Source organism: Medicago truncatula, chromosome 5 (assembly GCF_003473485.1).
Source record: "Medicago truncatula cultivar Jemalong A17 chromosome 5, MtrunA17r5.0-ANR, whole genome shotgun sequence".
Classification (NCBI taxonomy): Eukaryota; Viridiplantae; Streptophyta; class Magnoliopsida; order Fabales; family Fabaceae; genus Medicago; species Medicago truncatula.
In genome coordinates, this window is record NC_053046.1 from 29,481,585 (window position 1) to 29,497,953 (window position 16,369).

The window sequence follows — 16,369 nt, forward strand, 5'->3', positions numbered from 1 at the left end:
TATGTAAAATTCATATTATTTAATAAAATTTTCCAGAAAAATTCGAAATATTATAATAATCACTCCAAAAAAAATTCAGAATTTTTTAACAAAACATGAATTTAATATGAATTTTTATATTTTTTACGGTTAAAAATTCATATTTAATTTGTGTTTTGTTAAAAAATTCTAATTTTTTAAAGTTAATTTTTTTAGAATATTTTACACATTTCTGCATAATTTCATTAAAAAATATAAAAATTAAATTAAAAATAGGGATCAAAAATAGTGATTGAAAATTTTATAGGGACTAAATGTTGAAGGAAAATTTTAGAGAGATTAAAACGAAAAGTTTGCATATTTATAAGGACCAAAAACATATTTAATTCTTTAATTTAATTTAATTTCTTTGAGAAGCATTTTATGTTGTTTCTCTGCTTCAGTTTTCTTTATGGTTAGATTTTTCCTTCCAAGATTTTTTTTTTTTAGACGTAAACACATTTTTTATCTCGTATCTCTATTATGAGGTTTATATTAATCATTTCTTAGTCAGAGTCATCGTTGAATCAAATGGAGGGTTGTGGTATTGAAATTTTGTTGTCCTATCACTGCTTGATAGGTAATACGGTTATTTTTTCTCACAATTACGACGTGTTTTAATATCGTTTCCTATTTTTTAAACCTTTATGATGTTGCAGGTCCTTTGCTCAAAAATCCAGCGTCATCCTTTGAAAGTGATGTCAACAAGTATTATGTGAAGTTTATGACATACATAGTCGAGTATGATGTTGAAGAGGTGAAGATGATTTTGTGTGACATGTTTCAATTTTTTTATTTGCTATTTGTAATGGTTCTAATCGTGTTTGTTGTTGCATTAGGGGGTTGTTATGCTACCGAACATGTTCATGAACGACTTTGGGGACCAAGTTCAACGATTTGCGACTTTGATTGATGCAAAAAGGAATCAGTTCGAGGTGTTGGTTGAAAGAATTGATGGGTCAGTGTTTTTCTCCAAGGGATGGAAATCCTTGCGTGATTTTTATGGGATCAACTTGGGTGCTTGGGTTTCTCTTATATTTGTGGATCAAATGAAGTTTGTGATTAAACTGAAAGATAGGTTTGGCAAAGTGATTAAGCCTCTCATATTTGATCTTCCTATGCATTTTATGATTGACAAAACAAATGTCTAGACAACTTTTGATCCTAATCTCCCCCCTTTCACTCCTTTGATTTCTTATCATCACGATGTCAACAACTTTCAGATAGAGTTTATGACGAAGTTAACTGAATTTGATGTATCCAATGAAGGTGAGAAAAACACAAGAAGGGGGGTGGGATTGAATTGTGTTGACTTTTTCTTCTTTTTCTCCTAACTGAAAATACAGATCAGAAACAGATAGAGTTCTACTTCTGAAGAGATGTTCAGACTAATTGCAGCGGATAAAACAGAGATAGATAGAGATAGAGAGAAGAAAGACACAAGCAATTTATACAGGTTCCTTCCACAAAAAGGAAGTCAGTCCTGTCCCCCTTGCACTTCCAATGAGAGTTCACTATGTAATATCTGATTACAATTGCTCACTACGTGCTAAACTTAGTAAGAGACTTCAAATGCTCAAGCACAACTGCAAGAGACTTCCTATGCTCCTGAACATAATCAAGAGACTTCTATTACTCAAGCACAACTGCAAGAGACTTCTTAATTCAAACAGAATTACAAGAAAAATGTTTGAGGTTGAACACTTGATATACAATCAGTGGTGTTCACAATACAAATCAGATGCAGACTCTAAAGACTCTAGAATTCCTAAGATATGAGTTTTGATAAGAAATTCTAAGTGAACTTTGAAGTGCAGAACAATTTCAGCAGAGTTTTGGCTTAGTTAATTCTTGGTATTGTTCTCTTGAAACTCTGAGTCTTCACTCCTTTATATAGAGGTGTGAAAGAGACGTTGAATTGCCAGCACATTCAAATTAGAGTCGTTTGAAGCTTTTGATCAATCACCAATGATTCTTTGCCTGATATGGTTATTGTCCTATGAATGATCAATTTCAAATGTATTCCCATTGAGAAGAAACAATGTTGCAGGCAGAGCTGTTTTTCTTGTCTTGTAGCAGAGACAAAAACAGAGTAGTGGAGATAGTGGTTGTACACTTCGTACAAACATACTATGTCAACGCTCTATGAAGAATAAGCATCCAATGTCTTTCAATCCTTTCAAAATAGTCGTTGCTATACTTTTTCAGTCTTCTACATTCTTAGACGAGTTACCTTTGAATCCATTAAACAACTTTTGGTGATTCTCAGCTTCTGATAAACTTACTTCTGATGAACTTGGTTCTGATGACGTCATCACTTCAGGAGCAGTTTATCTTCAGGAGCAGTTTTCTTCAGATGCTTTAAGCTTCCCTTGTTGTTGATGTATTTGCTCTTTATTTGTTCTTCCAATACCTTTTTAAGATGTCAAATTTTTGTCTATAGTCATGTACACTTGAACAAATATTAGCATATCCAATTGACAATTTTTAATACTTTGTTATCAACAAAACTCTTAAAGGTTATTGCTAAACACATTTTGTTCCAACATCCAAGAGTTTTTTGGTATGGAAAATGTTTGTTGTTAGAATATTTATTTATATTTACCAACGCCTGTCTTTTTTGTTACGTTGTTAACATGTTGATTTATTTTTCGTGTTAAGTGCTGATTTATGAAGGAGAAGTTGCGAAGATGATGGATATCGGAACTACTTCAATCAAGTTGGTGGATGATTGCGGAAATGGCTGGGGTTGCGTGTTGATTTTTGGATCTACTCCATACCAACATGCCATGATTGGTGGGATGTGGAAGTGTTTTGTGGATGTTCATAGGCTTCGTAAATGGGGTAAGATCAGACTTGGTGTGTCAATGGTTGGAGAGAATGATAAAATCTATTCATTGCTAGTTAGCATTGGAGGTTGCGGATGGTTTATTGTTGATGGAATTTTTCAGTTTATTTTAATGTTTTCCCTTTCCGTTTTGATGGAATTTTACAATCTATTTTAATGATAAAATCTATTTAACTGTTTTTTTCTATATATTATGGTATGATTATAGAATATTTTTCAATGAATTATATATTAACATTCATTAATAACACATGATTGCATATTTTCATTAAAAAAAAAAATTAAAAAAAAAAACTGTTGCAAATTACAGGACCCTTTTGAAAAAATAACGGGAATTAAGATAATGGATATTTGTATTAAATATGTTTGTAATTACTATTGTTTTTACAATTTTATCCTTAAGAGAGAGTGTTGGTTTATGTTTTCAACATGTTATTTATCCGCTGATTGAAGAAAAAGATGTATAATAAATAGGGGCATGTATGTAAAGAAATAATTAATGTAGTTGGAAATAGCAAAGGGGTCTTATAAAAAGAGAAGAAAAAAAAAAATCACAAAAGGGTCTTATAATTAGAGACGGATAGTATATAGTTCAATTGAAATTGAAATGACATCATATATAATGATCTCCATTAATTTTGCACACTCAATATCTTTCTGATATGATTTAATAACACACAGTTGCAAATTCATTTAAAAAAAAAAAACTGTTGCAAATTAAAATAATATGGTTCAATTGTTTTTGGTGAGGTACGGTTCTCACTCTCACAAAAAATATGAGAATTCTACACAGTGCACGTGAGTCAGAAATTGAAGAAATAAAGCTATTTTCAGATTGGGTATTGAGTATTGGTGATGTTACAGTTGGGGAAATCAATGATGTGGATATCACTGTTAGTATTCCATCTGACTTACTTATTATAACATCAGGTGATCCTCTTGCTTCAATTGTTTCTAACACTTACCCAAATCTTTTAGAAGATATGAGCAATATAGATTACTTCCAAAACAGAGCTATATTAGCCCATAAAAATTCCATTGTTGATCAGATAAACGAGTATGTGTTGGACTTGCTGCCAGGAGAAGAAAAAATATATTTGAGTTACGATAGCCCATTAGCAAATAAAACAGGTACTGATGCAGTGGACGATGTTCATACGCCTGAATTTCTCAACGCAATAGTTGCGTCTGAACTACCAAATCATAGGCTGCGCTTAAAAGTAGGAGTTCCAGTGATTGTGCAACGGAACTAGGTTGGTCATTACAAGGATGGGTAAGTTTGTGCTTGAAGCACAAGTGATATCCGGCTCTAGGTGATAAAGTTTTTATTCCAAGATTATCTTTGATACCGTCTGATACTAGAATTCCTTTCAAGTTTCAACGAAAGCAATTTCCACTTACCGTTTCTTTTGCAATGACTATAAACAAAAGGCAAGGTCAATCTTTGAAACATGTTAGCGTATATTTGCCATCACCTATCTTCTCTCTTGGTCAATTGTACATGGCTTTGTCAAGGGTTACTTCAAGAGAAGGTTTGAAGATATTAATATCTGATGATGATGGTGAAGACACTGATGTAACGTCTAATGTAGTTTATCACGAAGTTTTTCGCAATGTATCCTAAATTGTGTACTTGGAATGATTGACCGGAATTAAAGTTCTACGATTCCTATGATTCATAGTTTGGAATGTATCATAAATTTTGTACTCTTTATATTTTATGGCTTATTATTAAATTTATTATGACTTATTCTACATGAAAATAAGACCCGTGCGTCAGCAGGGGTCATGGTTTTAGTGCATGAAAAATGAAGAAAGGTGTTGAAGAAAGATGACTATCGATGACTTTTGTACTTGTTGTGATAGTGCTCCCGAGTCCATCATGCATACTTTACAAGATTCTGAAAAAGTGCATGGGTTTTGGACTAGCATAATAAGACCTGATCATTATGCTAACTTATTTGGTCTTGGCATTTGATGGTCGAATTTAAGCAAGTGTATTAAATCGTTTATCAAATAATAAAGTAGTAAGCAGAGTTATCGTATTCACATGGATTGTCGTTCCAACTATGCAATTTGTGTTACTTATTTGGGAACAATATAAATAAATAAAAGATATGGGTTTAGAGTGTTGCAATTTAATCTATTTGCAACAGAGTAAAGTTCACCTGTCTTGACTGCATAATGTTAGCGGCAGTTATGATTTTTTCGAATTCTCTCTATTTATTTGTTGGAATTACTTAACATTAAAGTCTTATTCAGCTTTTAGCATTTTCTATCTAAGTGGTGAGTTTGTGAGGTTTTACTACCTATCAGTTTTCGAGTTGCACTTGTTGATCACACAAGTAAGTACCTGCAGGGACTTACTCTCTCAAAGATATAGGTTCATTGCCCTCTAATTGTCAGTTGCAACCATTACACCAGAGTTCCTATAGTGGATCCTACCATTAAGTGAGTCCCACCATCATTAATTATATTTTACTTTTTTTCAAGATTTTTATGTGTCTTTGCCTTTCCAAATGGAAGAAAAACATAAATGGAGAGGATATCAACTTGTACACCCTCGGTCTGCAATAGATAATCCATTTGAAAATGTGCAATTTTAATCTAATTTACTTTGACCATATTTTTCTACTAATATACAAAGATAAATAATATCATATAAGATGTTGTTAGGTTCGTCTCGATGAGTATTTTCAAAATATCAAATTTTCATAATTTTGTTTAAGAGAATGCTAACCATTGCCCTTGGGACATTGAATAAGGAGATAAAAATAGAAATATAACATTGGGAAATGGTGAAAAATAATAAATTTAACTTTTTAAAAATCAAAATGTTGTTGAAACTAATACAAACATGCTACTTTTGGCTTCTTTAACCCCATTATAAACTCACACACACAAGTGGAGGTACCGGGGTTCGAACCCCAGTCATGGCATCCGGCCTAACAATTTCGGCATTTTGCCAGTTGAGCTAGGACTTCTGGATAGCAAGACTCTTTTTTCTAATATAATGTTCAAGATATTTAAAGTCAAAATTATGCATTGACATTGCATAATAAGGTTAATTGTGTCATTAATATCAGGTCTTCCATTTTTTATGGGTTTATGTTGGGAAGTGGAAAAGAAGGACGATATAGAAAGTAGAAAACCCAATGAAAGCCGAAGGAGGGAAGTTTGTATTGACTGACTTATGGTCTTCTCTTCTCTTCTCCGTACAATACAACAACGCGCTTAGTTCTACTTTCTTTCTTCTTCATTAAGACTTCGGAGTGAAAAGAAAAGAATAAGAACTTAGATTGAAGAAAATACAAAATAAAAAAAAAAAATGGATTCGGAATGGGAAACTCTTCATACAATCTTAACCAAATCACTCACCATCCTTTCCTGGTATACCAACACTTCTTTCTTTTCTTTTGATTTTTCTTTTTATATTAAAAATATAATGTTGCTTTTTTATTTCACTATTCTTTCGAGTTAGTAATAACTGCAATTTATTTATTTTTGTTACATGCAGGCCTCCAATTACTTTGCTTTGTCCTTTGTAAGTATTTTTATTTTTATTTTTTTTAAAGATTAGTAATTTTATTTATTAATTAATTTTAAGCTTTTTTATTTTTTATGACTAGAAGAGAATTGTGAAGTTATATGATGTTTTGTTGCAGATATGTTTCTATTCGGACGTTGGAGAGTGATTGTCGTTCCAGTAATCAACGTTGTCTTGTTTTTTGGGTTCTCTTTGCTTTCTCTATGATCATTGAACGTGAATTTGCAGTGTTATTTAGTTGGTAATTTCACTTTTTTATTTTATTTTTTATATACTAAGTCTCATTACTTTGCTTTTATTATTTTCCGATTATAAGTAGGGCAAACAACCATTTTGGTCGGCGCTGTCACTATAGTATCAAATTTGCACACACATCCCGAGTGTCTGTTTTTTTTTAGTAATTTTATGGACCTATAAATAGATTCAAGGACCGAAATGACTGATAAAAGAGACACGCGTGGATGTGTTTGCAATTTTGATTCATTTAGGTATCAATGTGACTACGAGTTACACGGATCAAGGTGTTGGTTTTCCCATTATAAGTACTCTAAAACTATCCAATGTTGAATTTTAGCATCCTGAGTAAACAAACATTTTGGTCCTTGAATGGGTCACGTCACTGTTAAAAAGTGGTATCAAGGAATCATTGTTATGTGTAATCATTTTAATTTCAACTATAACAATGAAATTTGGCTATTGTTAATATTGAAATTCAAGTATGAGGGGTTAGTCTAACATTGACTAAGAATAAGCAAAATAGATGATAATTTATATATGCGACTTATGTATATGCAATAATGTCTTAAAGTTTTGGATGGAGATGTAGTGTCGTGTCGTGGTCTCTTTGTAGTTTTAGTTATTAGCCTATTGGTGCACTCTTGACAACCCAACAATTATCTTTAATCATTAAATTAAGTTCAGAATTCAACTAATAAGTAGCTTTTGTTTTTGAAATAGTTAATAAGTAGCTTCTTGATTGCTGCGAGGTTGACTACTACCATTTCGAAATGTATAGCAGTCACAGCATGTTGGCCTCCTTTGGTATTGCTTTTGAGCATTTTATAGTCTATTTCTGAACTCGTCACTTAGTTGAATTGATTAATGTAAATAAAGTTAAAAGTCTGAGTAGGCACATGTATTATTAGAAACTAGACACAATCAAAAGGAACGAAAACAATTTTGGGTCAAGAGCAGCTGGGCTGTGAAAGAAAAAGGAATGAAAACTAATCACCATTGTCTATATCTCAGAACAATCATCATCACTGGTGTTTTTGTTTGAATATCTTAGTTTTAGTGTACTTCTGTCACTAGTCCTCATTTTGAATTTGTTATTGCAGGCTCCCATGGTGGTCTCATGTGAAAGCCTTGGCAACTATCCTCTTGTTAATACCTTATTTTGGTGCTGCGCCATACATCTACAAGCTCTTAATTAAATGCTACGGTACTGGGAACATATGTGCATGGACAATGACCATCTTCAATCTGAAAATCACACATTTTGAATTGAGCGAGGATGGAAACATACTTTCTGAATCGGATACGGGCATAAAAGCATTTTTAGAATCAGATGATAATAGCAAAAGTGTTGAAGAATCGGATGATAATAGCAAAAGTGTTGAAGTCTCTGCCCAGACAATTATTACAACTCATTTACAAGAGAAGAAACTTTTAGTATATCAGGTATTGGTCTCTGAAGTTTTTGTCTCAGTTTAAAACATAATACTGATAACCCATATGATGATTTTAAGGCTTTTTCTTATTTATTTTTTGCTGCTTTTGATTTTTTAGTATCCATCAACTCCAAATACACATTTATCATTTTAAATCTTACAAAGCGTACAATATATGATAGTAAGCTTTCAATTCGTATCACAAATTTACATAGATGTTATGGTAATCACCACATACAACGAGACCTATTAATGCTAATCATCGTGTCACATAGGACATAAACCGCAAGACTTGGGGAGAGATGTGATATATTTCTAATAGATATGATATGTTTCTTTCTAAGAAAGTTGTTTGCATCAGGGGAGAGATGATGTTAGAGCTGATTGTGACAAGACAAGCAGCGGTTATTATATAAGTAAAAAGAAAGTCCAGAAGGAATGGAGTTGTGCTTTATGTCAAATTAGTACTACAAGTGAAAATTGCTTAGGGTCACATCTTCAAGGGAAGCAACACAAGGCTAAGGTAAAAGAACTTCGAGTCGGGTTACATGCAAAGAATATACCGTATGTTCTATCATTTACGCAGGAAAGAATCAAAGGAATGGTTCTACTTAAGAATCTCAACCAAATTGCAAACATTTTGAATCCAGTTTCTAGATCCATAATATGGTGTGAATGGAAAAAGCCGGAAATCGGATGGACAAAACTAAATACCGACGGTTCTGTAAATAAAGAAACAGCTGGTTTTGGTGGTCTGCTTCGTGATTATCGGGGTGAACCAATTTGCGCATTTGTCTCGAAAGCTCCTCAAGGAGATACTTTCTTGGTGGAACTTTGGGCTATATGGAGAGGCCTTGTTCTCTCTTTAGGTCTTGGCATAAAATCAATATGGGTAGAGTCAGACTCCATGAGTGTTGTTAAGACAATCAATAAAATGCAACAATGTCCAAAAGCTGAAACCTGCGTGAAAAAAATTTGGAAACTCTTGAGTAAGTTTGACGAGTCTCGGATTTCTCACTCGTGGCGCGAAACTAATAGAGCGGCAGATCACCTTGCAAAGATGGCTGTTTGTGGAAATGATGTGGTTTTGTGGCCTTCTGATTTTTCACATAGCCTCTGCAATATCATTCAAGATGATGCCAGAGGAACAAAATATCTTAGACGGTGAGTTTGCAGTTACCATCTGAATGGAGTTGGTGGAGAAGATTCAAATCAACTACAGAAAACCATAGGTAGATATTAATGTTATAGCTTCCATTTAGTGGTTAAGTTGACATGTTCATTTTCAATTTTAATAGAATTCTAGTTTGCATTGTAATTATAGATGACAGATTATTGTTTGTTTTCTTTTCCTTATGATATCTCTAACTTATTTGGCCTCTAAGAAGGTGAAGAAACAAAAGAAATTGAACATGGAGATGGTGATGGTGATGGTGATTAGTAGTACGTACATTTGATATAAACAATAAAAGTATGTATATTTAATACAGACGCGTTTGTTTTTTTAGCAGTTAAATTAATTTGAACAATTGAACATGTGTTAAGAGTTTCATATTGAATAGATTATATGACGACCATTAGTTAACGTTCCAAGAAGATGGTAATACCAATAGAATTTATATAGTTTTTGTTTGAATTAAATATTTTAACGTTGATATCGACTTCGAAGCTTTAACAACAAAAACAAAAAGGACAACACTTCTCTAAGTTTACAAGCAAGAGATCATATTTCCCTTTAAACATGTAAAAATTAAATATTTTCAAAATATAATAAATCTATAAATAAACATGTCAAAAACATAATAAATCTATAAGGTCTCAGCCTAAGTTTTTATATTAGTTGGAATTATTATTCGTTAAAAAACATCATTTCTAATAAGTTTTTATATTTGCTGAATTATAACCTTATGTAAAAGTACATTTTATGTCATTTAAAATAGCGATCAATATGAAAAAACATTGATTTAATTTCAAAATTACCATCATTGTTTTACATCACTTGTGTAATGAATTAGTCTAAAAGATCCACAGTAAAATCTTATTTATACACTAGTGAATTCTCATAAGTTTCTTTCTTATATTTTAATTTGTTTTTCTTCTTTAATGGACTCACGATATTTACCGGAAGTAAAAGTTAACGGTCCTCGTCTTCCTAACAAGGTAGACAATGATATAATTGGTAAAAACTAAAATAAAAATCTGGGAATACTAGTGATTCTGTGAATAGTACTGCTGTGCTTTTATACAAGATATATATTGTATTGTAAACAATCAACATAATTAAGAAACGTGACAATAGAGTACATTTTTATATTTCATAATTTCTCAAAAAGAAACGTGGTAGGGGTTTGCTGACAATTATTTTTCTATTTTTAGTATACTATGTTGTTAGTCTTGCACATGAAAATCACGTGGGTTTTTAAAGAAATATCACATGGTTTGTCATTGTCATAACTCTAAGTCAACAAATTCTCTAGCTAACCTTTTTAAAGACTGCATGACATTTTTTACGCAGTACTTACAATACTATTCAATGTTTAGTTATAAATTTATTTCGGATTCTAAAACATACAAATTAAATATTAGAGTCTAATTTATCCAACAACAAAAAAAAGAGTCTAAAACATACAAATCTAATTTAAAATGTCAAAAGTTTTTAAATTATTATCACAAAAGAAATATAAAATTAAGCACGTACTAGTTTTCATTTTCAAAATAAGCTGTCACTATATGACCATACTATATGATTTATTTATCTTTTAATCTATATTTTCAGTCTGCACTTGAGCTTAGTTTATAAATATCACCACAAGTTTCCACTTCTCTTAAGCGCAAAACAGTTTAAGCCAATAATCCTACCTAGCTATTTCTCTATCCCCAAACCTTCATCATGATCATGAAATACTTAAGCCTAGTTTACACTCATCTAAAATGGGTATTAGATTTCCTTATATATTATCCCTTCTATAATAAGCTCCATCGTTCTCATTTTCCAATAATTGGAGAAATGTACAATACATGCATTAATTATAAACACAAATCTTGCTCAGATGAAGATGTAGAATGTGTTGTGTGTCTCTCCAAAATAGAAGAAGGAGATGAAATTAGAGTATTAAGGTGTGATCATATGTATCATAAAAATTGTTTGGATAAATGGGTTGGATTCAAAAACCACACTTGCCCTCTTTGCAGAGAATCGTTGAGACCAAAGAGAGCCATCACTGAGCTTGGAGCTGAAGTTCTTGAATTTAATTTTTTTGCCATTCGTAAGGATCGTGATCATGATGATTGGTGGTTACGTTGAGCATAGTATAATATAGCTTTCATCAAGCTTATGTATAGAATTAACAGATTTATACAATGTATCATTATTATATATATATATTTGTCATATCAAATTATCAATCAATTATGAAATCAAAATTTTCATATCAATTTATGTAATCAACTTTTATGAGCAATTGTATTCAAGTGGTAAATGAGCTCTACAAAATGATAAATTGTTTTATTTAAAAAAAAAATGACAAACTTTTTATAAAATTATGAGTTCGATGAAATATTTCTTGACTAGACTTTACTTATACCTCCCGAACGAATTCCAGATTTCTATGTCACTTCCTTTGGGAATCGAAGGAAAAAAAACTTTAATCATTGAATGCAGTTTGACCCCTAAAATAAGAATGTTTTACACTTCCACGTCAACTAGCGATATTATGGTTGGTTTGTCGAAATTACTATGTTTGGATTTGTTGAAATCACAAGGACACCATGATTTCAGTGAAGTTGCAATCTATAGTTTTTTTTTATATAAAAAAATCACATTGAATCACTGTGATTTTATCAAACTCGTCGTAAATTTAAACACACGTTTAATGAGTTAAGCATCACATCTTAATGTTATATTAATTCTGACACTTTTCCTCCCACTATTATTCTATCATTAATTTTTAACTAAAAATTTGAAAAAGTTAACAAATCCACATAAAAATACATGTTTCGATTCTTATGGAACAAACTTTCAAAAAAATATGCATCTTATTAATATAGGTAGCATCAATCAATTCGTGTATGTCTTTATTCAATTGTATAGTTTCGTACTTGGACCGCATCAGGATTCATCTCATTCCCTTATAAATGTGATTCATACATGTGCTCTTTTCTTAGAAGCATGTCAAGAGTCGCATATTGAACATGCTTAGTGCATTAGCGGTCGCTCCCCGTTCTCATCAGTCTTAGATGTCACATGCCCTCGTTAGGATCGGTTATGTAGGTTTCCACGCACAATGAAACTACCACTACCCTACTAGCAAATTCCAGGCATAAAATGGTCCCAGTAAATATGATATCTAAATTTCATAAATGAAAACAATGATTTTAAGAAAAAAGTCATGTTGATTTTTTTTTTATTTTAGTTTTTAAAAATAACAATTATTTTTTGTGTTAATCTTCCAATTTTTAGAGGATATGGGTCATGGTAACATAGAGCTCGTCCAAGAGATAAGTAAATTTTTACCAAAAATTATTCTTTATGTATTGAACTGAAATTATTTTCAACAATTCGTTTTGGTGGAAATCATTAACCATTTGAATGGTTGATCCCAATTTGCTTAATTGAAAAGAATATTGATCTAACTTACAATTTACTTATTTAAATTTTAAAATAAAAGAATGTGTTACACGATCGTTTAGATTTTCATGTACGAAAACAAAAAAATCAATCATGTGACTTCACTATCCTTCAAAAAAAGTAATCATGTGACTTTACGAAAACAAAGAAAGCTTCTAGTTATAATACCTTGAGAGAATGATAATATACTCCAATCCAAGAGGGCAGATTGGCAAACACAGATTTATGGGGTATATATATGCCCTAGTAAAATTGGATAATAACATCATGTAAATATATTTTATTTTCTCTTAACCATTGTTAAAAGCATCTAATTTTAGTGTCAAACTATCCTTACAAATACCCACCTCCGTCGAGTCTATGCAAACTAGAATGGTGGAGATGCTTCTTGTAGATTGCATAACTTGTGCAACCTTCTTTATCGATGTTTCACTCAGTTAATCGGTAAAATAACATTACGTTCTGATAATGTGTGTAATTGTAAATCTAACTCGATGTCTTGCAACTAGCATCTGCAAATATTTCTATTCCATGTCTTTTAAATACAAAATTTATCTCTAGCACATTTTTAATTAAATGATCAATTTATGAGTTTAACGTCGAAAAAGTATTAGGTGCGGAATAGAATCATCGATGTAACATAACAAAAAGTTATATATAATCAAACAAATCAAGTATTTACATCAAAATCGTAACAAATTACATCGAATCTCCCAGCACAATGGGAGTTTAGTTACACATTATCATGATAGCTTACATGAAAAGATATAAATGAGATGATGTTGTATCAAATGCTTGAAGCTTAAAGATCCAATGCTCCACCTTTGATAAACCCTTGTTTTCTAAAGTCTCCAGGCATTTCTTTCGTTCAAAATAGTGACAGATTTCCAAAATGGAAATGAATTTTTCTTTATATGGTTAAGTGATAATTCGTTAAGCGGATTATATGCTCACTGAACGAATTGTAATTTCTTTGAAATCTTTTTCAGCTCGTCAAAGTGTGTCACTTGTTGTAAAATTAGGCATAAGAATATCCCTACAAATAATAATCAACATATAAATATAAGAATCAATTTATGTTAATGAGAATAATCAAGAGAGGTTTCAAGGTAACTTATATGTCTTGATTTTGTTGGTAGAATTAGATCACCGTCTTGGGACAACTTGAATCAACCTCATTGTAGAATCAGCCGTAAAAATGAACAAACAATGAAAGGGTACTCCAATTGTCATCCCTATCTCATACCAAGTTTTTATATAGTTGGAATAATTAATTGATAAAAAACATCATTTCTAATAAGTTTTTATATTTGTTACCTTATGTAAAAGTATATTTACATCATTTAACATAGCAATCAATATGAAAAAAATTTGATTTAATCGCAAAATTAGCATCATTGTTTTACATCAATTGTGTAATGAACTAGTGTAAAAGATCCACAATAAAATCTTATTTCTGCACTAGTGAATTCTCATAAGTTTCTTTTCTTATATTTTTTTTTTTTCTTTAATAACTCACGATATTTACTCAAGCAAATCAAACTACCATTATTCATATCTTGTCTGACTCAAGAAACACTGGTGACTGTGAATGGTACTGCTATGCTTTTATTATACAAGACAAATATTGTATTTAAACACTCAACATAAGAAACGTGACAAATAGAGTACAGTTTTATATTTCATGATTTCTCAAAAAGAAACGTGGTAGGTGTTTGCCGACAATTATTTTTCTTTTTATACTATGTTGTTAGTCTTGCACATGAAAATTACGTCGGTTTTTAAGGAAATATCACATGGTTTGTCATAACTCTAAGTGCTATTATTGTAGTTCAATGAGATATCAAAGCAAAGGTGGTAACACAGTTTGGAATTAAAAGCATGTCTAGAAACCCAAGTCAAACACAATAATTACTCATATGATAATATTTGAAACTTTTGAAATATACTCAAAATTTACAACACCACGAACCCGCCATACTTTTCTACGTGATTTATAATCTACTGCAGCGAATGGTGACATGTTGGTAGACTTCACTTTCCGACTCAATTCGCTAAGCTAGCACATCTCCTCGCTTAGCAAAATCACTCAACTCAACTTCTTTGCCTTTTTAGCTTGCTCTTCATTCATGGTCCTTCAATACTACAAAATTGCATTGGGAAAAAGATCATTTCGTAACACATGAAATATTACACGGGATCTAGTTATGTAATACTTACATTAATTGCATTGAGTGATTATCGTTAGGTTTCTTGTCAAATAAGCTAATTAATGAGTACGTCTTAAATTATTATATAAGTGAAAATAAGTAATTTTGACATTTATCAACATCCAAATTTATGTTGGTTGTGTGTTCAGCATATACTACCTTTTTTTCCAATCTTCATATAGTGATTTAGGGGCTCTTGCCACCCCAAAGACCAGATTTTTATAACACACATCACATGAAATATTTACATAAGCTTTTCATTTGCTGCCACGTTTCATAATGTTATTGTTGCTCTCTCTTTTATATTTTGCCAAAACGTTAAATTGGCTCTATCAAAGATCACATGCTTTGTCGCAAGTCAAAAACTCTCTAACTAGCATTTTATGAATTAGTTACTTTAAAATTCATTTCGGATTCTCATAAATAAATATTAGACTAAAGTCTAAAACATACAAACTAATTTAAAAATGTCAAAAGCTTTATAAGAATATCACACAAGAAATATAAAATTAAGCATGTACTTTCATTTTCATTCAATTTAAGCTGTCACTGCTTGACCCTACTATATATGACTTATTTATCTTTTAATCTAAATATTTTCAGTCCACCCTTGACCTTGAGTTGAGTTTATAAATATCACCAAATGTTTCCACTTAGCTTTAAGCCAATAATCCTACCTAGCTATTTCTCTACCTCGAAACCTTTAGCATGATCATGAAATACTTAAGTCTAGTATACACTCATCTAAAATGGTTATTAGATTTCCTTATATATTATCCCTTCTATAATAAGCTCCATCATTCTCATTTTCCAATAATTGGAGAAATGTACAATACATGCATTAATTATAAACACACATCTTGCTCAGATGAAGATGTAGAATGTGTTGTATGTCTCTCCAAAATAGAAGAAGGAGATGAAATTAGAGTATTAAGGTGTGATCATATGTATCATAAAAATTGTTTGGATAAATGGGTTGGATTCAAAAACCACACTTGCCCTCTTTGCAGAGAATCATTGAGACCAAAGAGAGCTATCACTGAGCTTGGAGCTGAAGTTCTTGAATTTAATTTTTTCGCCATTCGTAAGGATCGCGATCGTGATGATTGGTGGCTACGCTGAGTAGTAGTGCAATATGGTTTTCATCATGCTTTTGTATGCAAATTAGCAACTTTATACAATATATTTGTTTTTTTAATGGATGATATAGATTTGTTATTGGATGAACTTATCTTTTTTTGTTGTTCTATCAACTTATCTTAGTATAAATGATTGAAAAAATCGAGTAATTATCAATTAATTATGAAATTTAGTTAAAAATTTTATGAAATGAAATGAAAATTTTCATATCAACTTATCAAATGAACCTTTACGTGTCCTAAAAAGTTTAACTATGTTTTCTTTTTTAAAAGCTAACTAATCCACACAAAAGTCCATGTTATGATTTTC

At 31.3% G+C, this 16,369-nt stretch overlaps 1 protein-coding gene across 1 annotated transcript; it reads left to right on the plus strand.

Annotated features, from left to right (window-relative positions):
- The first annotated feature begins 5,990 nt into the window (after positions 1-5,990).
- Positions 5,991-9,572, plus strand: LOC112421804 (uncharacterized). The gene is made up of 5 exons (XM_024783572.2): positions 5,991-6,256; positions 6,384-6,410; positions 6,532-6,654; positions 7,751-8,093; positions 8,445-9,572. The coding sequence occupies exons 1-5, from the start codon at positions 6,195-6,197 to the stop codon at positions 9,249-9,251; spliced, it is 1,362 nt and encodes a 453-aa protein (XP_024639340.1). The 5' UTR covers positions 5,991-6,194; the 3' UTR covers positions 9,252-9,572.
- Positions 9,573-16,369: the final 6,797 nt, after the last annotated feature.

Bases quoted from the DNA above. Each gene is read 5' to 3' on its own strand.
- LOC112421804 (XM_024783572.2), top strand. From the start codon at position 6,195: ATGGATTCGGAATGGGAAACTCTTCATACAATCTTAACCAAATCACTC. The intron at 6,411-6,531 runs GTAAGTATTTTT...GTTTTGTTGCAG, and splicing joins ATTACTTTGCTTTGTCCTTT to ATATGTTTCTATTCGGACGT. The intron at 6,655-7,750 runs GTAATTTCACTT...TTGTTATTGCAG, and splicing joins TTTGCAGTGTTATTTAGTTG to GCTCCCATGGTGGTCTCATG.